The 27,766-nt window shown below is 37.1% G+C and overlaps 1 protein-coding gene across 20 annotated transcripts in view; it reads left to right on the top strand.

Annotated features, from left to right (window-relative positions):
• The window catches only part of EPB41L2 (erythrocyte membrane protein band 4.1-like 2), a 146,818-nt gene that overhangs the window by 26,835 nt on the left and 92,217 nt on the right, over positions 1-27,766 (top strand). For 16 of the 20 annotated variants that reach the window (XM_014533820.1, XM_014533816.1, XM_014533813.1 and 13 more), the window contains exons 1-3: positions 8,242-8,336; positions 18,717-19,201; positions 19,905-20,120. In XM_014533820.1, the coding sequence (XP_014389306.1) occupies positions 18,731-19,201; positions 19,905-20,120 (687 nt within the window). In that variant the 5' untranslated portion in view covers positions 8,242-8,336; positions 18,717-18,730. Of the gene's footprint in view, positions 1-8,228; positions 8,337-18,716; positions 19,202-19,904; positions 20,121-27,766 lie in introns of those variants that run through there. The other 4 variants (XM_014533804.1, XM_014533803.1, XM_014533805.1 and 1 more) reach the window with 2 other exon arrangements.

Here is a 27,766-nt window from a genome sequence, read left to right as displayed (position 1 = left end):
ATGCATTGGTTTACTATTGATTCCTAGTTGGAGCAGCAAAAAGGCTGGGTTAGTGTTCCAAGAAATAATTTAAATAATTACTGAAGGACACAGAAATTCCTTTTTGCAAAACACACAGTACTCTAAAAGTTCAACAGTAGCATCCATCACAAACATGCTCCAAGAATCACTCAAAGGGAGAAAGTAACATAGTTACAATTCAGGCCCAAATAATGATAAATTTAGGAGTGAATTTTGCTGATACATAAGGCCCAATATAATAAGCAATAACATCCTGAAATACTAGAATGAAAAGGCTATATTCCCTAACATAAATACTTCTCAAATTTCTTTCTACAAGGAAAACTGTATTCCCAATTTCAGACCTACAATTCTCTTTTCACAAAACATAAATGGTATTTTGGGATTTCTTTAGCTTCACACAGCACAGAAAAGAACATCATGTTTTTCCTAAGTTAAAACTGGAGAAAGTTAACTCTGCTCAACTATAAAAATTTCATTTCTAAACTATAGTTTATATAAAATCTATTATTTTCTGAAGTCTCTAATTAAAGATGGGAGAATGGAAGATCTTTTACAAAATAATTACCATTAAGGATTTAAAAACTAGGTCAACATTAATAAAAGGCCTCATATTTATCAGCATATTCCATTTATTATTCCATACAATCATCTTACCTATTCAATGAAATAGAGAACTAATCTTTATTTATTTATTTATAATATATATTTATTGATTTCAGAGAGGAAGGGAGAGGGAGAAGAGATAGAAACATCAACGATGAGAGAAGCATTGGTCAGATGCCTCCTACACACCCCACACTTAGGATGGAGCCTGCAACCCAGACATATACCTTGACCGGAATTGACCCCAGGACCCTTCAGTCTGTGGGCCGACGCTCTATCCACTGAGCCAAATCGGCTAGGGCCTAATCTTCATTTAATGTAACAAACTCAGAAAAGGTAAGTGGCTTGCCCAAGATCACATAACTATGCAGGTATCTGAAGCCATGTATTTCAGATTCCAAAGCTCATAACCTTTCACCAGATCAAACTGTATTAAGAGAATCTCCTAAACAATGAAGTATAAGTAAAACAAATACTAAGCAATGAAGTAAGCAGAGAATCTACAAGGATTGCAATGTTTCAGTTTAACAGTAATAGCAATGTCAGGAAAAAAAAATTCTTTAAATTACATTAAATGTAATAAATTACCAAGCCAACTAACTCCTCTATGCCAGAGTTCTTAAACAGACAAATTCTGTTTTCACTTAGTAATTTCTGGCAGCTACATCTACATTATTTCTAATCAGCACATGTATGATAACATTTGTGCCACAATAAGTTTTTAAAAAGAAGATTGCTTACATATTCATTAGAAAAGCCACAGGAATCAAGTATCTGGCAATTAAGAACAAGAAAATCTTATTGTTGAAGGGAAAAAATATTACTCTATATTTTCCCTATCATAATAAATGGGTAAGATTGAAGTTAGAAAGAAGTCCTGGCTTCTGTTCATTATTCTAAACTGAGGCCCGGTGCATGAAATTTGTGCACGGGGGTGGGGAGGGTTCCTCAGCCCCGCCTGCACTCTCTCCAATCCGGGACCCCTCGGGGGATGTCCAACTGCCGGTTTAGGCCCCAAACCAGCAGTTGGACATCCCTCTCACAATCCAGAACCGCGGGCTCCTAACCACTCACCTGCCTGCCGGCCTGATCCCCCTAACTGCTCTCCCCTGCTGGCCTGATCCCCCTAACTGCTCTCCCCTGCCAGCCTGATCACCCCTAACAGCCTCTGCCTCTGCCCCACCACAATGGCTTTGTCCAGAAGGACGTCCAGAAGGTCGTCCAGAAGGCGTTTGGTCTAATTAGCATACTACCCTTTTATTAGTATAGACAACAGGCATTGAACACTCAAAAGGAATACTCAATTTTAATAAGTTAAAAGAACTCAAACACCCATAAACTTCCAATTAATACCTATAAGGGGAGGACAGCATAATTACTAAGAGCAAGAACTTGTAGAATACCAGCCCACACAACTCACAGTATGATCTTAGATAACTTGTTTTACCTCTCAGCTATAAAATAAAGACAACAACTATATCACAGAGTTGTTGATGATTAAAACAGTATCTCTAAACTTGCACAACAGTGCTGAACACATGGTAATTGCTCAACAAATATTGTTATTATTACTATTAATATTACTACTACTACTATTATTAAGGTCAGTTTCTATATTCTTATTTTCTACTCCACAAAAATAATATAGAATTCATTATACTTGTTTTAGACTAACAAATAATCTGAGCATATTAAGCACTACATATACATTCATTCAATATTTATTAAGCATCTACTATGTGCCAGACATTCTATTATATACTGGGAACATAAAAATAAATAAGACATGCCCTGGCTGGTGTGGCTCAGTTGATTGTTGTTCCGTGCACTGAAAGGTCACCAGTTCGATTCCCAGTCAAGGCACATGCCCAGGTTGTGGGCTTCCAACCCCAATGGGAAAGGGGCATGCAGGAGGCAGCCCATCGATGTTTCTCCCTCTCCCTTCCTCTCTCTCTAAACAAGAAATAAAAACATATTTTTAAATAAATAAATATGATTCTGCTCATTAAGACAGATAATCAAATAAATGCAATAACATATTAGACACTATAACAATCATATACATAACATCAGAGCACAGAGGAAGGAATGAATGGTCAATTCCAAATTAGATAGTAATGAAGAAAATCAGAAATGACAACTCTGAAACAAAAAGGTATCCAATAGGATGGGAAAGAGTGACAACAGTGACAGCAGCAGTCCATAGTAGTAGTAGTTACGAACATCGGCTTTACAGAAAGAAGATACCTGGATTCAAATCCTGGCTCCATCATTACTAGATGAATGACTTTGTATATGCTACATAATATCTCTAAGCTTCAGCTTCCTTACCGGTAAATTGGGAATAATATCACTTTCTTCATATGGCAGTTGTAAAATTTGAGAATATATAAGTAAGCATTTGGCCCCATAGACAATAAGCACTCAGCATTATAGTAGTTATTATGATTCTAAAAGCCAAAGCAGTGAAAGCGAATGTACCAGGGCATATAATAGCTTGATAGGTTCAGAAAACTACAGCAATTTGGTATAGATGGAATATAAAAAGCAAATAAAGTAGGGTACAGCAAGGATAGGGATGGGAAAACAGACAGAAGCAAAAATCCTAAATAACCTCTTATGGCATAGCAAGGAATTTGGATTTACTCTTTATCTAAGGCAGTGGTTCTCAACCTTCCTAATGCCGCGACCCTCATGTTGTGGTGACCAACATAAACTGATGAACAAAAACAGATCCAGAGACAGAGAAGCATCAATCAGACCGTCAAACCTCAGAGGGAAGGTAGGGGAGGGCGGGGGTAAAGGGGAGAGAGCAACCAAAGGACGTATATGCATGCATATAGGCCTAACCAATGGACACAGACACCAGGGGGGTGAGAGCATGAGTAGGGGGAGGGTTGGGGGGGATAATGGTGGGGATAAGGACACATATGTAATACCTTAATTAATAAAGAAATTTAAAAAAATAATAAAGGGAATGATTTTGCCACAAAAAAATAAGACCTAGAATCTAATAGTTTTTATATAGATTAAAAACATAAATACACATAAAATAGTGCTACAGCCCCGCCATGTGGTTCAGTGGCTGAGTGTCAACCAAACAATCGAGAGGTCACTGGTTCAATTCCCCATCAGGGCAGGTGCCTGGGTTGCTGGCTTGATCCCCAGTAGGGGATATACAGGAGGCAGCTGATCAATGTTCTCTCTCATTGATTTTTCCATCCCTCTATCCCTCTCCCTTTCTCTCTCTTCTTAAAAAATCAATTAAAAAACACACTTTAAGAGTTGATAACTCACTTTCCCCCCCTTTTCAGGTTTAACTGATTTGAAATAATGGGTGAAGTAGACTAAGCTTTGAACAAAGAAAATTTATCCTCCAGACATTTTTTTATGGGAATACATAAATGGTAAAGTGTATGGTACAAAACCAACAGCAGTAGATGAATTGAAGGCACACAAATACCAAACGGAATGATTCTTGGTATTTGCAATTCCATTGCTTTGCATCATCAGCAGTGCCTGGACCAGAATGATCATCAGTTTGAAAGCAGGCATTGACAAAAAAAAATTATTCATTTCTGTAGATTCTTTTAAATTTTGAAAATAAACTGTATGTTAATAAACATTGACTTTATAGTCATTCAAAGGGTACATATATATTTTAGGGACACCTTGTGTATGTGTATATGTATATGTATATATATATCCCCATTGAGCACTTTGGAATAGGATTACCTCAAAGGTAGGGGAGTAGGAAATGACAGCAAGAAAAAATAAGGAGAGTATAATAATAAAATAAATACAACTAAATAAAATAAGAAAGGGGCCTTATTGGGATAACTGAGTATCACATGCAATAAAGTACGAAGCATGAGTCATTTTTATTCTGTACCTGCTGTCTAAGCAATGAAGTTGCCTGAGAAACCAGGATATTTTGCCAGAATGATTAAATTGTGAAGCTGTGCTCCACTTTTATTTCTTGCCATCAGAATTTCTCAGGAGTTCAGTCTCTTAGAGACTTATGTTTCTCTTATGCCAAATAATATGCTTTTTTTGTCCTAAAACATATGGAACACCCATTATTATTAATAGAATTTGAAGATATACTTGAGGGAAGCCAATAACCATCTGGTGAATTACTAACAAAGCCCATTTTCACATGCTATATAGCATTTCTTTCCAATATTGTACTTTTAAAGATGCTTATTTATTCATGTGGCTCAAAATTTCTGGCTGATAAAAACTGCATGGTACTTATGTAAGGCTACTTGATAGACGACAGTAATGATACATTCTTCTAGTTTACTAGTGCTTTCCTGTGTGTGTGTACATATCATATCTATATCTATATCTATATCTATATGACCCTAATATGCAAATAGACCAAACGTCAGGACAGCCGAACAACTGAACAACCAGTTGCTATGACATGCGCTGATTGTCAGGGGGCACACACAGAACATGGTGGGTGTCAGCCACAGCAGGATGGTGGAGCAGGTGAGTGGGGGGCGCCAGACCAAGGCACACAAATATCAAATGAAATTATTCTTGATATTTGCAATTCCATTGCTTTGCTGTCATTGGGGTGAGCCTCTGGTGGTTACTGAAAATTCTTTGCTCCTGCGTGCCATGGTCCTGCCCGGCGCTCACACCTGCTGCTGGTGCTGGCCCCATTCACACCTGCTGCCAGTGCCTGGCGCTGGTCTCAATCGCTCGGCACCGTCAGCGGGTGCGAGTGGCCGCTGCCGGCCCCAGTCGCTCCTCTGGGCTTCTCCACCTCCCCCTGATCCTAAGGGGCGACTGGGGCTAGCAGCCGCCTCTCGCACCCAATGCCAGTGCCAGAGCCGCCGTTTGCACCCACTGCCTGTGCCAGCCCCGCTTGCACCCTTCTCCACCTCCCCCTGATCCTAAGGGGCGACTGGGGCCAGCAGCCGCCTCTCGCACCCAATGTCAGTGCCAGAGCCGCCGTTCGCACCCACTGCCTGTGCTGGCCCCGCTCGCATGCACTGCTGGTGCCGGCCCCGCTTGCACCTGCTGCTGGTGCCAGCCCCAATGCCGCCAACAGGTGCAAGCAGAGGCTGGAGCTGAGCTGCAGGCAGACAGGGGACTGGGGGATGTGGTGGGAGGAGCCGGGTGGAGGTGCAAAGGATGGGCCGAGACCCGCCCCTGTGCCCATTGCAGCCTCTCACTCCACAGTTCCTTTCAAGGTGCACAAATTCGTGCACTGGGCCCCTAGTCTTATTTAAGTTACTTCACTTCTTTGGGTTTAGTTTACTCATCTGGAAGACCAGGGTGTTAAAATAAAGGTAATGCAGCATTGGTGGAAAAGTGCCATTGATTTTGGAAGGCAGCTGTGCTCACCACTATAATACCAGTGCCACTAGCATTGGTTTTGAATTCAAACCAATTTGGTGGAAGTTCTGGCTCTACCACTTATTGGGTATATGATTTTGGAAACTCATTTAAGTTCTTTGGGTTCTCTTTATCTACTGTATTAATATGTGTGTTTTTTTTTTAAATTTGTTTGTTTTCAAATCATAGTATCGCAAAACTTTCTATCTTACTTCCCTCAACCATTGTTTGAATAATGAGAGTCAGTTGTCTTAATAAGCAGGATCTTTTATATTGAAATCAGCAGTGGAGTTTGAGCAGTACCATTCAGCTTCAGCTGCTATAACAAGATACCATATACTGGGGGGCTCAGACAACAAATTTATTTTCTCACAGTTCTGAAGGCTGTAAGTCCAAGATCGAGGTTGCCAGCATGGTCAGTTTTTTTGAGGGCTCCTTTCCTGGCTTATACGTGGCCACCTTCTCTTTTTGTCTTCACAGGGTGAGGTGAAACAGAGCAGGAGAAGGGGAAAGAATGAGCAAGCGCTCCGATGTCTTTTCTTATAAGGGCAATAATTCTATTATGATGGCCTCCACCCTTAAGTTTTCATCTAAATCTAATTATTCCCCAAAAGGTCCCATCTCCAAATACCATCACATTGGAGGAGCGTAGTGCTTCAATGTATGAACTCTGGGGATACACACCATTCAGTACTAGCAGAAGGTGGGGAGTAAGAGGGCAGGACACACTGGGGTTATGAGAGAGATCTGAGCTGGAGTGTTAACTTCACTGGATCTAGTGCAGTGTCAGTAGTTATGAGACTTCCGGATTCCATGAAGCAACACATGTCAGAAAAAGGCTTGGAGCCAATATTTTTCCAAGTAAGGCTATTGAAATAAATATATCATATACTGCATTTATTAAAAATACATTTAACATTAAAAAAGTAGGAAGAAAATAAAAAGATTATTGCTACTTTGAATTGAATAAAATTGGCTCTACTAAAAACTCACCAAATTGCCCTATTGTGAATCAGTGAAAACTCTGTGGTGGATAGTGAAGTTTATTTACTTTTGTTATATAGAATGACTTTTATTTTAAAGTTTTATATTTGTTCATTTTAACAGAGATTAATCTCTTCAGAGCTAGCTGCTACTGAAACATATTTTCAATAAGTTCCCATAAAGCAAACCTTACCCTTTCTCTACTAGTTGGTACAGGTGACATCTTACTTATTTAAGTATCTAAAGTATTTTTTTGGAATTAAAAAGAACTTATTTTTTTTTTAAAAAAAGACTGCTGTAAATGAATGTGAACATATAATACTCACTAATGGACATCGGAACTGCTTGATAGGAGAGCAGTATGGCCGCATCTTGAAGTTGTGAAAATGCATGGCTGGATACAAAGTCCGATTGTTTTGGTCATGATTGTTTAATATAAATATCTACATTGGGGGGAAAAACATCAACAACCAGTATTTAAATTGTGGAAATGTAAAGTGAGTGGGGGTTATTATTGTATAATCAGGGAAGATTAGTTGTTTCTCAGATTTCTCCGACCTGAATTTTAAAATTAACGTGTTTTCCTTTGGTTACTTTACATTGTTGCCATATGTATTTATATTCATATGATAGACGGATGTATGATTACCTTTTGTGTCAGTCATTTCTTAATGTAGGGTTGACAATAAAGCAGATATATCAGCTTTGTAACTATGTGATAGAACCTATAAGTCTTATTAAAACAAGCCTTCATTTTAAAATACAACATGAAATGAATGAATAAGCAAAATCTTTTACAAATGAATCAAAATCAATATTTCATTTTTATGTATTAAAAACTGGACTATGTATTTCCAGAGTTTTTCTATGTCTGGAAATGTATACATTGGCTTATAGTAGTTTATAAATAAAGATGATTAGGTCAGATATTGTGTACATACACTTTTGGTGTCTATTTGTAGGGTAGGATAAAATGACAAAAATAAGAACACAGTTGGAGGAGACCGAAAGCAAAGTAAAAATTATGACCACAAAAACAGAAAAAATTCCCAGCAATAATAGAAAAATTATCATACAATTACAGTTGTGTCATAGAAACTATCCTTTATGTGAGCTTTCTTCATTTAGTGGGTAAAGCAGGCAGCAGGAAAGTGACTTTTTCTTTGACCCATGTGAGTTTTCTAGCAGAGGAATGAAGTAACTTGGAACCAAGCTGAGCTTTTTTACGGAGCATGCCCTTCTCCAGCAGGGTCCGGCCTGGGTGGGGCAGGTCTTGCTCATTAAGCTTTTGCAGACTGGATTTCCATCAGCTTTCCACAGTCTTCTAATGACAGGGAACAGCAAACAACGGGCTCAATGTGCTTAAAAGCTGCGTATGTATTTCAAGGGGGAGATTTTTAAGAAATTTCTGTTTTAGCAGTTAGGTTTTATTATGTATGCTTGATTGTTTTGCTTTTGGAGGAAGCTTGCTTTTGAGAGTGTCAGTATTCAGGGCACTGAAAATTTGGAAATGCTAACATATAGAGTAGATGGAATCTGGGTAAGTACACTGTGTGGAAAAGGGAATATGTTCAGTTATATTTGAACTAAGCCCTATGAAAAAATATTTGTGTGTGTGGTTAGAGTTTAGTTTTATACCACTTGTTTGCATTTTTCTAGGAAAATATTGAAAGTTTTTTCAAGTTATCTTTAACATAATTATCTTTTTAGGTTTGCCCTATGAGAATAATGAAAGTAGTTCATTGCATTATTTTATATACTTGTCTTGCTATTTTACGATTGATTTATTCAGTAGTGCAATATGAAAGTTAATTATTCCTAAATTACATTGAGGACCATGTAAGGTTAATAGTGTTCAGTTATTTGTTATGTTAAAGGAGGACAGATTTGAATTTAATTTTAAGATGCTTCATTTTCAGGCTAAGTTGATTGGTTGAAAGAAGTACTGTGGCTAGCAGAGATTTGAATTCACATTTTTTAGCATGTGCAAATTAGTGGCCATTAACAGTTATCAAAAATTATATATCATTTTACTGTTGTTACTATCTAAGTGTGATATTGGTTGAACAAGTTCTTTTACGGAATATTTAATCATTTGTCACAATGAGCAAATTTGAAAACTCAACATGTTGCCCAGATGCTGACATCCAGACTCAGAAAAAATTGTTTTCATGATTTTTCTTGTTATAATCTACCAATCTTTTTTCAAAAAGAACCTTGTTTCAATGTTACTTTCTAACAAAATGAAAAGCAGTACTACTAGGATGGGTGGAGGGTGATCTTGGCAATTCCATCTTTATTGTTGCCATTGCAGGAAATGCTCTCCTACTACTGAAGTAATAGGGGGTGGGGGTTGGGGGGTGCATATGTGTGCTTAGGATGTTTAAGTTTTCTATTTTGAGGCCCAAGAAAGAATTGTCTCTTTAAATTATTGGCACCGGATGTGGGAATAAATAACTGTAAAGGTGATGCTGATGATTTGGACAGCCAGTCATGAGCCCCTTTCCCCCACCCCCTCTCCCTGCCCCTTTCTCCTTGGTAATATTCCTGTACACATTATGTAATGTATTGATGACATGTAGTTTAACATCATAGCTGGATCACGTAGCAAGTTGGAAAGGGAAATTTTAAGCATTGACATTTAGTTTGCATGAATGTTTTGGTGGACTTTAAGGTTGAATGCCTGGCATATTCTCCAGCAGGATCCTCTACCAAATCATGTTTACAAGTATTTGAATTTTGAGACTCTTACCTCCAAAGAAAGAAATATATTTACTAGTTGAAATAAAACATTTTGACCTAAACTAATGCTCAGAGTAGAAATTTAAAAAAAAGAAGGTTTTAAGCATTCCAAATGGCATGTCTGTAATTCCATTGTAGTTACAGCTTTTCCCACCTGGGGAAAGTTGCTTTTATCACGCCAGGCGTGGAGGTCCATATGCTAACAGTCTACAAGGCACCTTCTACTGACCTACCAGAGGACTAGCGTCAACATTTGGATCTGCTTACCTAAGCCAGAAAAATCATTCAGTTTATAGTCTCATTTTACTCTTTGGTAGTGCTGTAAATATTTAGAATGGCAGAAGATCCGACGGCCAAAATTTACCAAGTGAATTATATTTTTTGACAAGGTTTAGCTATTTATGCCTGTCAACTGCACAGTTCCAAAGCTTACGGAGAAGAGGATTTCAAAGTGTGAGATCAATGTAGGCTCCAGCTTGGTTGGCCTTGTCATAGTGTGGGGAGCTGATTGACTTTGACAAGCTTTTGTCTTATGACCTATTAAAATGCAGCGTCTGCAGCTTGTGCATTTATCTTGTGCAATTAACCTTGGTGGATTTGTCGTTAGCTTATTTGGGAAAGGCCTCCTGAACCGCTGTTATTTTTTAGCTAACGAATTTAGAGTTTGATTCACACATGAATTTTAGACTGGTTGTAGATCATCACTTGATACCAAATGGGTTTTACAGTGGGCTGGGTGAGGATCCTATGCAGAAGGTAGCTGTGGGATAAGCTCAGAGAAAGTATGCTCCCTAGTATCTGTTATGACTGTGAGAGATTGTTGGTGTTGGCTTTACTTTGTTTTGAGCCTGGTTATGATGTCACTGGAAGAAATTGCACAGTGTATTTTTCTTTTGTATAGAACATTATATGATGGTGGTCCAAATAAATGTTCCCAGAACTAGGAACATCACAAGTTTATCGAGAAGCCCCACCGGATGCACAATACTGCACTGGGAACATGTAGTTACTCATCTGCACAAAATTTCACTCTCTTCATGGGAGCATAGGAACTGATGTGACCAGGGAGAAGGTGTGAACAGGAAACATGACATCCTTGTGTTTGTCAGAACAATTTCGTTCCTGCCTTTGCCTATAAGTGAGGATGAAGCTGCTGACAGATTCGGAATGTTTATGTGTGGCCAGCTTAGAAATTTAATGTGTCTTCTCATTGTGTTTTACTCTCTTTTTAAAAATTTCCTCAACTTTCAGAGAAATCTAGTTCTAAGTGCCCTGTTCTCACTTCTCCAGCAGAAAATAGTAATAATCTTTTTGGCCTAGCTGCATATGTACTAGTATTATTGTTAGCAAAAGACACCTTTTTTTTTTCTTTTTTTTTTTATCTCCACACCTAGGTCAAATGTTTAAAAAACTAGCAAGGCTTTCTCAGAAACTCTGTTGTTTTTTAAAAAATGAAGAATTGATATACTTTAAAGAAGATTTTTGGCTGCTCTAAAAGTGTAAATTTTGAACTTTAGGAGAGCAGCATGCATAGGATAAGGGGGTGGGTTTGTGAAGTATGTGTGACGGAATTTATGGCAGTTGTGGCATTTGGATTGTCTCCAAGAAAGCAGACCTAACCAAGCTGGGTTCACTTAATGCATTAGATATCTTAATGAATAAATATTGTTTTCCTAATAAAGTATTTAAGTGCTTCAGTTTGTACAAACTTATGAGTGAAAACTTTTTCTCCCCTATCTGCACCTCTAGACCTCATCTACCCAGTGCCACCCACCATTTCCCATAATCACTGTTGTTGGTCATCTGTGTCCTTTTCTAATTTCTTATGCGTTTGCAGGCAGATATGTGCATTCACATACTTCTCAGACACATTGCTTTCAACCCATAAGATAGCTATATGCTATCTGAATCTTGTTTTTTGTACTTAACAGTGTAACGTGGAGATAATTCTGTAACTGGGATGGAAACCTTCCTCACTTTTTTCTTTATAGCTACGGAATATTATATTTTCCTTTACAATGTTACAGTGAATCATCTGTACATCATTACTTTACATATGTGCAAATGTATCTGTAGGATACGTTCCCATAAGCAGGATTACTGGTTTAGTGTGTACACATTTGGAATTTTGGCTGTTGGCAAACTGATTTCCATTGGTACCAATTTACTCTTCTACCCACAATTATATGAGAATGCCTTGTTCCTTCCCATAGCCATGCTCATACTGACGTGATTAAGCTCTTGGACTTTTCCACTCTTTACTTTTAGCTTGTATTTCTTTTACTATGAGTGTGGTGAGCATCTTTTTATATGTTTATGTATCCCTTGTATTTGTTTTTCTGTTAACTCTATGCTTGTCCTTTCACCACTTTTCCCCCCTATTGAGGGAATAGTCATCCTAGCCAATTTAAAAATGAAATTTATTTTGAATGTTTAATGTTAAGGAAATGCATAACCAGCACTGTTTTATTTGGCTTTTTACTTGAGTTCAGCTGAGGAGTAAATACAATTGAGAATGAGAATTAAGTGCTCTTTAAAAAGCTTGATGCCTGTTTGTGTTGCATGAGTGTTTAACCAACGTTTCCCATGAAGGACCATTATGTGCCTTCCTGAAGAGATGACAATGGTAGTTTTTAAGAAAACTGTCAGCTTTTCAAACTAGTAGTAATTTCTGAATATAAGTTACCAAAATTTGTGTATTAGTGACAAGTTGTTTGAATTTATATTAATGCTAATCTTGCTACATCTGTCATCTATTATACTGAGAGCCAGATTCTTTCCTCTATATCACTGATGTCAGGTACATATGCATTGAAACTACTCAGGAAATATTTCTTTTGAAAGAAGGGGCTAAGATACTTATGCATTGAAACTACTCAGGAAATATTTCTTTTGAAATATTTCTTTTGAAATATTTCTTTTGAAAGAAGGGGTTACTATCCTCATCCTGAACGTCAGTGGAATTTATTGGGGGCTCAGAACAGGTTATTAATGATTCTGAAGCCACAAATGGTAGTAATAGTTTATTTTTATTTATTTTTTAACAAATGATGAACTGTCAGGAATTATGCTAGGTGCTGGTTATAAAATACTGAAGTTTTTTGGGAATGGTGGTAGTACTATATAAGCTCTCTGGAGCTGGACAGCCTGAGTTCAAATCCTGGCTCTTCCATTTACTAGTTGTGTGGCTTTGTGCAAGTTTTAATTCTTTTTTAACCTTCTTTACCTATAATATACGAATAATTTTAGTTCCAACCCCAAAGGGTCATGAAGATGCAAGGAATGCAGAGAGTCTCTAGAACAGTGCTGATACTATCATTATTTACTGTTGTTATGTTATTTATTTACTAAGTGGGTTGTGCATGATATTACTGTTAAAATTTTTAGTGAAAAACAGACATAGTTCATTTCCCCCCAGAACCCTACTTGATGACGGGGTGGCCCACCATTTATTATGAATTTATTATGTGCCAGGCACTTTATGTATAACATCTGATTTCATTCTTAGAGCCACCAGTGAATATGTATTATATCCTTGTTTTGCTTATGAGGAAACTGAAACTCAACGAGACTGAATAACTTGTTTTTGGTTACATGGCTAGTGAGAGACAGACCTGGAATTCTAATCCTGGTGTTTGGTTCCTAGACTTGATCTACAAGCCTTCATGTTATTTAATCCAAAGATTAGTTAGCTTTACACAAAAAGCTCTGGCCATTACAAAATTTGTGTCCTCATCTGAGAGAAGGAATTTGAGCAAAAGTACTTTGTCAGTATTCCTTACCACACAATTCAGTGTATGTGATTGATGAAGAGCTGCAGGGTTCTGGCTATCTCTGTCACCTTGGTTAGTGTGTGCTGTTGGAGTGCCCAGTATGAGAAGGTTTATGTGCATTTTGATTGAAAATAATGATGTCCAATATTGGGATCCCTAATGATTAGTGGATAGCCTCTGGTGATTGAGCTCTCACTTCAGGAAAGAGTGTTTTGGGGATGACCTCATTACTTGTGTAGACTTTGCCTGGCACAGATCTCTTTCTTGACCTAATTCTGAATGGGAGCAGCAGGGGCTTGCTTTAGCACATAAGATTGGTAGCACTACTGGAACTGGACATTTTTGAAAATTATGCTGTGATTTTCAGACATGCCCCCTTCTCTTACACAGGGAATCTTACACTTTGATGAACTCTAAGATTTTTTTGTTTCATTCTTATATATTGTTAGAATAAAGAATTAATGGTTTATCTCACTAGTATTAACTCAGATAATAGGTTTTTAAAAAATAGGCATCTGGAAAAAATTAGACATTTTGACAACCACGGCTCTTAGGTATGAAGGCCATAAAATACAGTGAGGAGTAATAATTACCTGAGCTGGTTCTAAGTGTACTACCAGTTTCTTAGGGCTTATTTTCTACTGCTTGCCTCCTAATATAATATGCAGAGGCCAATAGTAACTACAAATAACTGAAACCCCTGGCTCAGTTGTTTGAACCATAGGGGAGTATATTGTCTCACATAACAGGAAGTTCAAACATCCTGGCCATGTGCATGCAGCATACTGAGGGCTCAAGTCCTCCTCTGATTCTCTTGCCAGTGCCCTCTTCTCTGTGTCTTTTTCCTCAGGCTTTCTCCTCCCAGGATTATCAAGGTGGCAGCAGCATTTCTTACAGTCATATAAATAATGCTCCGAGGCGGAAGAAGGGCCTTCTCTTCCCTATGGCCCCTTTCAGAGGGAGGAATCTTTTCCCAGAAACTTACAACAGACTTTTTGCATGTCTTCTTAGCATGGGGAGAGGGACTACCATGATTCTCTAGACCAGCTTCCATCGACACACATGTGGAAGAGAGGAAAGCTGAATAAAATTTGGGTTCTGTTAAAAAGGAGAAAGGATGGAGGATATACATGCTCTGAATGTAACCTGATCCTGCCTAGACTTGAACTAGCAAAGGCCTACCCTTCATATCTTTTGTATGTGTGGTTTTAATTTAAAGCAGATGCTAGCTTGTATCTTTTTTTTTAGCTTGTATCTTTATAGAAATATTTCTTCTCTCATAGATGTCCTTTATCTCTTTTAAGAAAACAAACAAGTGATATAATTTATTATAAAGGTAACTAGGGTAGGCAACATTGGATTATTTAAAAACGAATTCTTGTTTATCTTCATCATATAGATAATATAAACCAATAAATAGTCTCTTTGGAATGTATTTGTACTTAATTGAATAGGGGATATAGTATTTTCTAGCCCATCTGACACTTAAGATAAACAAACATACTACTAGGGAGGAATTACTTGCAGTCTGCTCTAAGTCAGTCTGTTTTTGTTATTTCTTTTTCCTCTTTCCTCCCTTTCCTCCTCCTCCTTGTCACTCCTCTCCTCTTTTTACATGCTGGCTATACAGTATTTGAAAAGCATCACTCTTATTACTAGTATGTTCCAAGTAGAGTTAGGTGGCTGCTGAATCATTCCTATATTTCATTCACTGTATTTGTTTTTCTACATTTAATGCTGTAAGGGAAGTTAGTAGGATATTAAAAAGACCGTCTGTTAGACTACAGGACATTTGGGAAGATGAACATAAGCAAGGGATTGTGGGTGTTAGCAGGTTGCTCTACATATCCTTTGCCACAATAATAGATGAAAATGACCAAACTGGAACTGTGTACACCTTTGCCAATGTTATTTAGGTTTCTTATTTCTTGCACAATTTTGTTTATGTCTTTCTCAAAGTTCAGAGGAAACCTTCTCTCCATCCTCTTACCATTTTTGAGGTTTAGAAAGGCATTCTTTCCCATTTTGTAAATATTGAGTCCCTAAATAATGGGCTGAGCACTATTGGCAGAAATTAAAGATCTCTTATTGCTCGTGATCTCAGCAGAGGATGGGAGCCACTCAGCTAGCGGCAGCACCCACCCTGTTCCCTGTGCAAGAATTTAACAGGGAGGGTTCAGAGTAGCTGTGGTTCTCTCAAGGTCTTAAGGAAACATCTGGATCCAATAATTAGCATGAACCCGATTGCTTGAAGTTCTTTGTATGAGTGTCTAGAGTTGTGTAACTGCTTCGTTTTGCTTGGTGTGGTACTCTGATAAAGGGCCAGTGTTTTCAGGAGCATAATGTTATAGGGTAGGAATGTTAGGTTAGTGCAGTGATGGTGAACCTTTTGAGCTCGGCGTGTCAGCATTTTGAAAAACCCTAACTTAACTCTGGTGCCATGTCACATATAGAAATTTTTTGATATTTGCAACCATAGTAAAACAAAGACTTATATTTTTGATATTTATTTTATATATTAAAATGCCATTTAACAAAGAAAAATCAACCAAAAAAATGAGTTCAAGTGTCACCTCTGACACGCGTGTCATAGGTTCGCCATCACTGGGTTAGTGGTAGAGACAGCACCTTGGAATTTACTTTCCTTTTTAAACACTAGAAAAAGAGTGGTTTCACATAACAAGCCTCCTTACCTAACCAGTGCTGATCCTCTATTGATGATGGTTTTCTGCTTGGTTGCATGTTAAATGATGCATGCTTTTTCTCATGGAGCTGTTACAATAATTAACACTTTTTATCAATCTAGATGGAGTATGCCAGCGTGGTAATTGTGTCAAAACCACATGCTTCTCTAATAGGCTGGCTGTTCACAGCAATGTTCTTTTTGATTAAGGATAAGTAGAAAGGTCTTTAGTTACTATGTTATATAACTTACTAATGATGGATTTTAGGTATTTATAATTAAAGCTTTTGGAATGAGCATTGTTAGAGTTTGGAAAACTATAGTTCTGGTTTTGTCTATGCCCATCTAGCTTTGTGATCTCAGGCAAATCTTCTAGTCTTTCTGAACCTCAGTTTCCTTGTTGATAAGATAAAGTGAGGGTATTAAGGGTATTAGAGTAGATCATTTTGCAACATTCACACAGTAAATATTTATCAGGTGCCTCTTCTGTGCCAATCTAGATGCTGGGAACACAGCAGTAAAAAAGAAGGAAGACCCCAGCCCTCTGGGGCTTTCATTTTAGTGGGAGGGGTTGCGTTCCACTGCAGGAGTTAGTGGGTGATGGAGTTTAAAGGCTTATCCATCTTTGAAACTCAGAGAGTCACAAGCATGATAATTATGGTGAATGGATGTGCTATAATCATGTTTTCTTGATGGTGGTAATTTGTTCAAGAAACCATCTTATCAACAAAGAAGGTAGTATTTATGTTTTAGCTGTGTTAATTTTTTGAAACTATTTTAAGAATGTACTTATTTACATATAATTACATCCATCCTTATTGTTGAGTATTTACAATCCAATTAGCCATTTCCATTGTTGTTTTTTTATCTTGTAACTTCCACTTAGAAGGGCAATACTGATCAGCTCTGGGGTTCATTCTATTTTTTATTATGACATTTATTGAGGTAACATTGGTTGATAACATTATATAAATTTCAGGTATACAACTTTGCAATTCAATATCTGTTTACTCTATTGTGTGCTCATTTTTTTAAATTGTTGGGTTCTTGATATACAGTGGGTCCTTGACTTACGAGTGTCCCGACTAACGAGTTTTTTGAGATACCAGCTGTCTCTCGGCTGATTTTTTGCATTGAGTTGATAGAGTAATTTGAGTTAACGAGCTCCTTAACGAGCTTGGTCTCGGAAAGAATTAAACTCGTAAGTCAAGGCCCCACTGTATTCTGGATACTAGACTCTTATCAATGCTTGGCACAAGATGGCAAATAATATTTTAAAAAGCAATTATAATGCTCATACATGCTATAAACTGAATGATTTTTGAAAATGTGCTAAGTGAAAATGACACGTGTTGTATAATTTCATTTATTTTAAATGTACACAGTAGGCAAATCCATTCAGGCTGAAAGTAGATTAGTGGTTGGTAGGGATGGTGGAGGGGTTAGAATGGAGTTACTATGAATGGATACAGGATTTCTTTTTGGGATGATGAAAATATTATAGAATTAGATAGTGGTGATGGTTGTACAACCTTACGAATATACTCAAAACCATTAATTGTATAATTGAATAGGGTGAATTTTATGGTCTGTGAATGATATTTCAATAAAGCTTTAAAAAGTGTATTTTATTTTTATATCTCTTGAAGATAGCTGGGAAATTTCCCACTGCCCCAGGTGCCAGGCCTTTGGACATTTTAATCAGCGGTGAGAGAGGAGAGAACATTCTGCCTGTTGGTTTTTGTCAGTGGTGCTGCTATGCTTTAAAAGTCCTTCTTTGCTTGTGTAGACAACCAGCTGCTTTCAGATTTAGTTTCAATTTTGTTTTCATTAGTTGTTACTGGATCAATTATTAGATGCTTTTTTTTTTTCATGTCTTCATTTGGTTCTGATTAGGGGTCTGTAGATATTTTCTTGTAAACATATACACAAAACTATGTTTGCTGTTGGGTGGGGTGGAGTTTTGGAGTTTTGGTTATAGTTTGAGTACCTTTCCCAGAAGACTGTCTTTTGCATCGGAAAAGTGATGGTGAATTATGGGATTTAATATTGGAACAAAAAAGTATGCACATTACAGATATAATTTTCTTGCTATTAAGCACTCAGTATTTAACAGTATTTTTAATACCTAACTTTTAATTATAATGTGTGAAATTTCAGTGAAATGTGTCTCAGTACTTTCTAACATCAATAATACTTTGTATTATAGAGTAAGGGATACTTAAAAATTGGATTTTGGGGTGAATTATTATTTATAGCTAGATGAAACTGAAGAATATTAATTACACTCGAGCTCTTGATGATTTTAAGTTCTATCTGTACAGAATCAGAATTAATTCCATTGTGATACTTGTTTTGGTTCTTTGATTCTGTTAGAGAATTCTCAAAGTTAGAGTAGCAGTCTCCATTTTTCTCTTATGAACCTTCTTTCTCTATGGAGTTTTTTATCCCCATATTTTTGACATTCCCCTTCCCATCCTTTTTTATCCTGTCTCTTGCCTCTAAACTAGGAGAGGTTGTAAAAGACCTTTTTGTGATTTTTTTTTTGTTTATAGCATAAGCTGTGATCATGACTACTGAAGTTGGCTCCGCGTCTGAAGTGAAGAAGGAATCTGACCAGTTAGGAGCAGATGCAACCAAGGAGAAACCTAAAGAAGTAGCAGAAAATCAGCAGAATCAGTCATCTGATCTAGAGGAGGAAAAAGATTCCCAATCATCTCCTTCAGCTAAAAGCCAAAGTAGTACACAGCGCCAGAAGAGGCAGAAGGATCCATCTGAGAGTAGGGGCATTTCTCGATTCATACCCCCGTGGCTTAAGAAACAAAAGTCCTATAACTTAGTAGTGGCCAAAGATGGAGGAGATAAGAAAGAGCCTACCCAAGCTGTTGTGGAAGAGCAGGTTTTAGATAAAGAGGAATCTCTTCCTGAAGAAGAAAGGCAGGCCAAGGGTGATGCTGAGGAAGCAGCTCAGAGAAAACAACAGGTCATTAAAGTTGATATCGAGGAAGAGAAACCTTCAGTGAGCAGTCCTGAGACACAGGTATGTTTGAGAAACGATGGTGTGGAATGATAGCTTGATGGTATAGCCACATAACAAAAAGGGTTTGTTTGCTTTGAATCATTTATGGATCTCTTGCATTAAGATGCTGGTTTGACTTACTATATCTGGAATATGAGTCTTGGAGTGGTTTACCACAGCCTTCTCCTATTATTCCTTTTCAAAATTTCCAAAATAACAAAGAGAAAAAAAATACTATATATGCACACCATAAAAAAGTTTCTGTTTCTCTTAAGGTTCAACATGCTCTGAGAATCCTGTCACCTCTCCTTTTGAATAATATGTACTGTTACACCTCCTTGATTTGATTTATTTAAGTGTCCAGTGAGTAGGAAGAAATAGATTTCTATGTGTATGCATTTTGGTTGTGTAATGAAGCCTAGGTTTTGCCATGGTGTGAGATTATAATTGGAAATTCTATTATTAAAATACTTAAATTGCAGTTGCCAGGATGTAGTTTATTTTACTCATTTAATGCTCAAATGGTCAAATTGGCAAAAATTGGCAGTGGATTGGGGGAAGGAGGATGTGGAGAAGTATTTTTTTCTAGCAAACATTTGAAGTCTTTTTAAATCTTATACGGTACTTGTAACAATCACCATTCTTACTAGGATTTTTCTTTTAATGTGTTGTTTTCTGCAAATTGGTCAACTTTAGTATAAACTTCATTTTTTTTCATCATCAGCCTGCTGAAGAAGTAAGGAAGGAGGAGAGAGAGGAGGAGAAGGTAAAGGAAATACAGGAAGACAAATCAGAGGAAGCAGCAAAAAGGGAGACAAAGGAAGTGCAGACCAATGAGCTAAACGCAGAAAAGGCCGTTCAAAAAGTCACCAAGAAGACCAAAAGTGTCCGGTGTAAAGTGACCCTCCTGGATGGCACCGAGTACAGCTGTGACCTAGAGGTGAGTCAAGGCACTGACGGGAGAGCTCTCCTGATGTGTGGAATGCAAGCAGAAGTGCATTCTGCCCTCATTTGTGGCATGGCACAATTTTTGTGTTCTTGTGAATTAGATGGTCACAATTTTGCATTACAAAAAACAAGAAAATATAGAAGAGGGTCATCATTTCTGTTACAAACAATAATTCCGGACCCTTAAGGATACATAGGGCTGTTGATTTCCCGGTCTGCCCTGGTCATGTATAGGGTGTCCCAAAATTCATGCAAGAAGTAATTTTGATAGAAAACACAGGTTTATAATTAAAAATTGTAAATTTTTTATTGATTCATAAAGTATACAGTATAGGGTTATGTATGGAATAGCACATCGGGTAAATGGCCTCCATGGCTTTGCTGGCACATACGCAAAGCCGTGGTCTTCATTGGTCTTCATTGTCCCTGCTCCTGGGCCATAATTGGTACTTGCTAATGCTTATCAAATTGAAGGGATTGAAATCAAATGGCAACAGATATTAGAATCTGATTCGATAAACTAAGTAAAATTAGGCTTTTATTTATTTTTTGTTGTTGTTGTTAATGCTCACGCAAAATTCAAATCTTGCGTGAATTTTGGGACACCCTATATATTGTCTGGTGACTGTTCTGAATGGGCCTTAACTAGTTTGAATATTACCTCTGTAGAAATGATAGCACTAGGTTGACATTTTAGAGTCATGAAATTTCAGCACTTTAACCCCAAGTGTTTTTATCCTGAGACAGATAATGATTTAACATCTAGCTCCTTTATTTAGTTTTAATTAAAAAACACTCATGGTTTTCAAAGCATGTAATTCATTAGCTCTGATGCTGATTGACATCAATGTAATTTTTAAGAAGTACCTAGCACCTTATAATTTTATGTTAATCAAAAGTGTTTTTGCTTTTCATAGCTAAATCACTTTATTTACATGACATATACTAATAACTGATGCTTACTGAAGAACTGTGTGAAGAGCTTTGAATAAATTATCTCATAATATTTGTAAGAATCTATCTGAGGTAGGTATTATTATGGATATTGCCAATGTTACAGTGGGAGAATATAGGCTTATAGAGGTTAAGTAATTTGCCAAAAGTTTCATAGCTAGCCAGTGGTGGAGCCTGGATTCTAGCCCAAGCAGTTTGATTCTGGAGGTCATGAACCTGGCCACTGAACAACTAAGATGAATGACTCATGGTCCTTGCTTTTATCTTTGTATTAGTTTTCTAGAACTTTGTTTTTAACTCATTTAGTGATAATTATTCTATTTCAGTTGTTTCAAGAAAAGGAATTGCAAAAAGAATTAATAATCCTTAAATCTCAGAGAGAAGGAGAGGAAGAGGAGAGAGAGAATGATGTTGTATGCCTCAGCAGTAGAAGTAGGGAATAATAAGGAAAACAATAGAATGGTGTTCTAAATTTAACTCTAATACGTGACCACATGTCTCTTGTTTTTTCCTACGTATCCTAGAAGTTAGGGAGTCTAGATTTTGGAAACCAATTTGATAACTTGTTAGGTGACCTTCGGTCATTTACTCAACCTCTCTGTGCCAAACTGAGGCCAGAAATTGACTTCATCTATTGAATATAGAATTACTTAGATAATCCAGAAGACCCCTGTCATCTCTGAAGTTCTTTCTAATCACCAAAACTCAAGACTTATGGTTTAAATCTATTTTTTAAAAATCATGATATATTTAAAATTATAAAAATATAGAAATAATAGAAGAGACAGTTGCATATTAACCAGAAATAAAACATTGAAGACATTGCTGAAGTCCTATTCCCATATCTCCTCTCGTTCTCCCTGTGTCTTTTCATGATGTGTAAATCTACTTTATTCTTTTAACTGATGTATAGTATTCCTTTGAATCACCAAACCAGTTTATCCATTTCTCTGCTGAGGCATAATATCTTTATATTGTATAACCATCAATACTTTAGTAAACATTATCTTACATGCTTCCTTGTTTATTGTGCAAGAGTTTCTTCAGGGTAGGCACCTAGCAATGGAATTGCTAGGTTGATAAGTTTTATTTCTTCAGTTTTTCCATATATTGCCAAACTGATCTCCAAAGGGGTTGTGCCGATTCAAATTCCAATCAGCAACACTACTGTTTTTTCCATGTTGTCATCAGTACTTCATGTATCAGACATTAATTTTGACCAATCATATAGGTATAAAATATGGTCTCAATATTTCAATTTGCATTTATTTTATTACTGTCAACTTACACTAGGTTATGCTGCAGGAACAACCTCCAAATCTTCTGGACTTAGAGTAACAATATCTTATTCCTTGCTCATGTTACATGGCCTTGGTGGGTTGGCTTTGGCTGTGCTCTGTGCCCTCTCTGTTTTTGGACCAAGATTCAAGTTGCACCCTCTACCTTAGACATACTGCTCTCACAATAGAAGGAAAAGAAAATCACAGCAGAACCACATTAAATCTTTTGCTTGGAAGTGGTATAGATCATTTTCACTTAGATCTCATTGGCCAAGCAAGTCACATGGGTTAAGGCTGATAACAATAGGTAGGCAAGTATGTACCCTTGGATCTCCCCCCTTTTATCATCACATAATATATTTAAAATAAATAAAATAAAATAAAAAGATGCTCGGCTTCATGAGTTGCAAATTATAGTATTGTTCCTATTTTTTTCAATTTACTGCCCTCCCCTGAAGGCCTGGTTGCCCCCAACTGCCCTCCTCTGCCAGCCCAGTCACCACTAACTGCCCTCCCCTGCTGGCCTGGTCCCCTCCCAACTGTCCTCCCCTGCAGGCCTGATCGCCCACCACTGCCCTCCCCTGCAGGCCATCTTGTGTCCACATGGGGGCAGCCATCTTGTGTGTTGGAGTGATGGTCAATTTGCATATTACCTCTTTAATAGATAGGATTATGCCCAACTTCTTCTTTCCCCATCTTAACACTCCTTTGTTTGATGTGTGATCTCATTTTGGAATGGTACAAAATAAAACAATTTCTTATCTGTGTGATTAGTCCCTGTTTGATCCTATCATTCATGGGAAATGAAGTCATTGTGTTAGTGAAAGCACAGTTGAGAAAGTATCCAACGTTAAGAGCAGCAGTGTACTCCTTCAATTCAACATAACTTGAATTGGTTGGGAAAGCACAGGAGTCTTTGTTTTAATGATAGTATTAATTTACAGATAGATTATCTTTTCAGCTAATAAGTGTTTACTTAATATACCATTTGAGAATGAATTTCTGAGGACAGTAGATAAATTTGAAGTGTGTTGAATAAACCTTTTTTTCTACCCAGGACAAATCAATGTGGAATTTGAGTAGACTGTAGCAATGTGATCCACAAATTTTATGTAGCAACAGTTCACTGGAATTCTAGGCAGTGACTTTATATCTGATCAACAGCCATAATTCAGCTGGGGAATAATAGTTGTTATAACAACACAGACGTTATAATTTGTGCTCCCTGTTTTGATTAATTTCTCTCTTAACCAATTCTTCCCATTTAGGTTCTCTGATTGCCTGCTTAGTGTCATTAGTATGGGTCTGATACTCATCAGACTTGCTATTTCCTCTTCAGGAGCAGAGCCCCAAAGACAGCCGTCACATGGTTTGAACGCTCTCATGTTTCCCAGTTCCAGTGCTGACCTTAGACAGATTGGGTGATATGCTGATGCTGCTTATCTGTGGTTCTCTAACTTTGTACCGGAAACTGGCGTCTGAGGACTATTTGGGGAAGTGTGTTGTGGGAAACTGTAGCTATTAATGAACTTGCAAGCACTCAAGGAAGATGAATATAATGTGGGAAATAAATACTTTTACCTTATTTGCTTTGAGAGATTAAATGTGTTTATATCTGTTTACTGTCATTAAAAGTTATGACTATCATGGCTTTTGGATGCCTGTAGTTACTGTTTATTTTTCTTTCTGTATGTTCATGTATCTAATTTTCAATTAGACCTGTAGATTATAGCATGTCTCTGAAGAGGGCCTGATTGTCTTCATTTCGGGCCACCTACAACAGTAGAGGAAAGCATGGCTTGTGCAGGAAGTCTCGAGAAATTGAAATGGCCTGATTGGTAGGGACCTTAAAGAGTAGGATGAGGTTCCAGAAAGCCTCAAATGCCCGGGCGAGATTATGAAGCTGATCCATAGAGCAAAAGGGAGCTGGGAGAAATGGACCAGAAGTTGTAAAGACATTGCTATACAAGACCAGGGACAAGAAGGCTGTTTAGTTTTTAGAACGTGGTAGATCGCTATGTGGCTACAGTAATTTAAGAGGGACATTTTTATTCATTGCACTGGTTAAGTTGTGTGTCAGTGGTCTTTATAGATATGATTTTATCAGTGTGATTAGAGCATTGGGAAAGTTAGGCAGTTTCCTATTGTTACCTGTCAGTACCTTTGATTAACAAAATGATCCCTTTTAAGCCATATAATATAAATATTACTGTATTAATTTAATATTTTTTTCTAAATCAAGAAACATAATTCTTGGAGATTTATTTTTGTTTGGTATCCTAACATTATCTCTGCTTCTCAGATTGCTTCCTTAAAATAGGTACATGGATAGATAAATAAATCTCCATATGTCCATCTATATCCCTTCTTCATTCCTCCACTCTCTACTTTTAGTGGATTTTTATAAATTCTTTCTCCTGCGGGCCATCTGAGCCTATTCTTTCTCAAATCTCAGAAATTAAATGAAAGGGACTTCTCAGGGAGCCAAGGCAGCACCATTTTTAAATATTAATTATTTAAAGTTTTCGTTCTTTGGAGGAAAGTATATATTAATATTAAGTGGATAGCCCAATCAGTGTGGCTCAATGGCTGAGCATTGACCCATGAACCAGGAGGTCATGGTACGATTCCCGGTCAGGGCACATGCCTGGGTTGGGGGCTCACTCTTTAGCAGGGGGCATGCAAGAGGCAGCTAGCTGATCGATGATTCTCTCTCATCATTGATGTTTCTGTATCTCTCTCTCTCTCCCTCTCCCTTCCTTTCTCTGAAATCAATAAAAACATATTTTAAACAAATATTAACTAAATAAAAATGCTTTACACAAGTGTTTTTGAGCATAAATATTGGATAACAGAACATTTTGGAGAATGACTATAGTTAAGTTAAAAAAATACAGAAATGGCTTACATTAACAACAGGCTTTTTGCTTGACCATGCATTAATTTTGATGCAAAGCCTAGTTTGTCTTTGTGCATCTGTTCCAAATTCTTGTGTGAAGTATTTTTTCATTGTAGTTAGTGAAAATTACACTTTATATTTTATGTTAACTTATCATCTATTAAGCTGAGATCTCAAATTTTTTGGAAAAAACCTTTGAAGATTATCCTATTTTTTAATGAAGTAACTTGATAGTTTCTTTTCTTTGATATGTCTATTTTTATCTGATGTAGATATTTAACGGTATGTGACAATTACCTTTGGTACCAGATTTTAATTGTAAAGGCTTTTAAGAAGTCTCCTGGATTCTGCATGCTTGCTTCAGAGACTCAGCTATAGAACCCTTGTGATATTGCTAGTCATTTACAGACATAGTGAGTTAAAACAGCGGGGCTTTTTTCCTCTAAGGAAAAATATAGTAAGATTTTGTCGAGGCCATAGATCTAATGTCAGGACATCTATCTTACTTTTCTTTGGTCTCTTTGGATGTCTTGGGGAAGTCACTTCTTCTTTTTTCTTCCGTTCTGAGATTGCGAAGTAAGAATGGAAATACTTGCTTCCTCTCTTTTTAGCATTGAGCTAGTTGTACTACAGCTGATGTCTGTATATATATATTTTAAAGCCTGAAAATAAACGTAAAGTTCTTGCAAGACTTTGGAAGCATGAGTGAAAGTGCACTCTGCGTTAGAGTTGCTCACATTTTCCTCTGGCATCTGAAAGTTGTTCCCACGTGTTGATTTTGTCTGAGAATTGAGGGCATTGTTTCTGCCCACACAGGAATGTCAGTACCATTTTTTTTTTGTGTGTGTGTGTGCTATGAATAAGGCTATCAGAATGTAGGCTCTCTTCCTCAGTGTTCTGATGATAATTTATCAGAAGGTAAAATGTGTCAAGGTCTTCTTGCCTTCTGTGTGTAGAGTACTGGCCTTAGAAATTCAGTTTTATATTATTGCTTTCAACTGTGTTTTGTTTATTTACTTGATTGTTTATGTCTGCTTTCACCCACCAAGGTTGTTCTTTTAGACCTCTAGTACCTACCTCTGCCAGGTTTACTCATAAAAGTGTTTCTAGTATCTTCGTTCTTGTGGAGGACAGGGGCTTGAGAGTCTTGCTGCTCCCTGTGAGTGTTGTTTTAATTTCTTTCACAAAAACTGGTGCTGGGGCCATTCTTTTCATCCATTCCTTCCACAGTAGGATCTATATTCAGAAACATAGAAAGAATTATCATTCGTATTTAGAGCACTGTAATATAATATGATAACATTTGGATCTTAAAGGGATTGAATGTAATATAACGTAATAAAATATGATTTATAAAAAGCACTGGATTACTCAGAAAAATTCATCAAGGTGGCAAAATGACTAAAGTATTGGTAAATGATCTGTCAGATAGCTATTTTTATTTTTGTTTAATTATGTTCTGCAACAGAGTTAAACATTAACTCTGATAGAAAAGTTATGATTAGGAATATTGCTTAATTTTAAAAACTCAACCTCAAGACAAAAGCTGCATCTCATAACTGTGTGCTTTATTTGCAAAATATGCCTTTTCATGTGCTTTGAAGTTGTGTCTGATTTTGTGCATCATCTCGTTACTCACATAGAGAGGAAATTTAATCTGAGTCTTATCATAATATTTTTATATTCATTGATCTCTTTCCATATTTCTGTCAGCAACAATTTAAAGAGAATCAAATAGGAATGGTCCACTAAGCTATTTTTCTATAGCACAGAAAGCCTGTGTTGAATTGTATGAATCAAATGTCAAAATTCATTCTGGGCAAATAGCTTACAGAGAATGTGCTAGCCTACAGAAGTTTTCTGCTTATGTTTTTGAAATAAGTTTTAATGGAAATGGTAATTTAAAAATGTATTTTTTTATTGATTTCAGGAAGTAAAGAGAGGAGAGAGAGAGAGATAGAAACGTCAGTGATGAGAGAATCATTGATTGGCTGACTCCTGCATGCCCCACAATGGGGATTGAGTCATATGCAACCCAGGCATATGCCCTGACTGGGAATCGAACCATGACCCCTTGGTTCATAGGTCGACACTCAACCACTGAGCCACACTGGCTGGGCTAGTGTCACCATTTTTTACTCCAACTTTTCTTGGCTTGGATTTAACTAGGAAATATTTTATCTTGAAAAGCTAGTATGTTGTTGGGGTTTAAATGAATTAAGCTCTTCTAAGCATTAGAGGGAGGTGGGCTTCCATCTATAGTCGAGGTTGCAAAGAAAAATAAAATATAAATGCATAGATTCTATCTCCTGTTCTTTTCAGCCTGCTTTCCAAATTTTGTTGTCGCTGATTATATTCTCTTTCTCCTTTCCCTTGTGTTAAGAGAAAAAAATGAATCTGTGCATTTGCACACGTGCTACATTATTTTAGAATAGCTTCCTTAGGGAGCAGAGCTAAATATATATGTTCAATCTACCATTTTTAATGGGAAGTCCACTTTCTACT

The sequence above is a fragment of the Myotis brandtii genome, unplaced genomic scaffold (genome assembly GCF_000412655.1).
Source record: "Myotis brandtii unplaced genomic scaffold, ASM41265v1 scaffold123, whole genome shotgun sequence".
Classification (NCBI taxonomy): domain Eukaryota; kingdom Metazoa; phylum Chordata; class Mammalia; order Chiroptera; family Vespertilionidae; genus Myotis; species Myotis brandtii.
The sequence above is the reverse complement of the archived record's forward strand: the minus strand, read 5'-3'. Positions and strand labels throughout refer to the sequence as shown.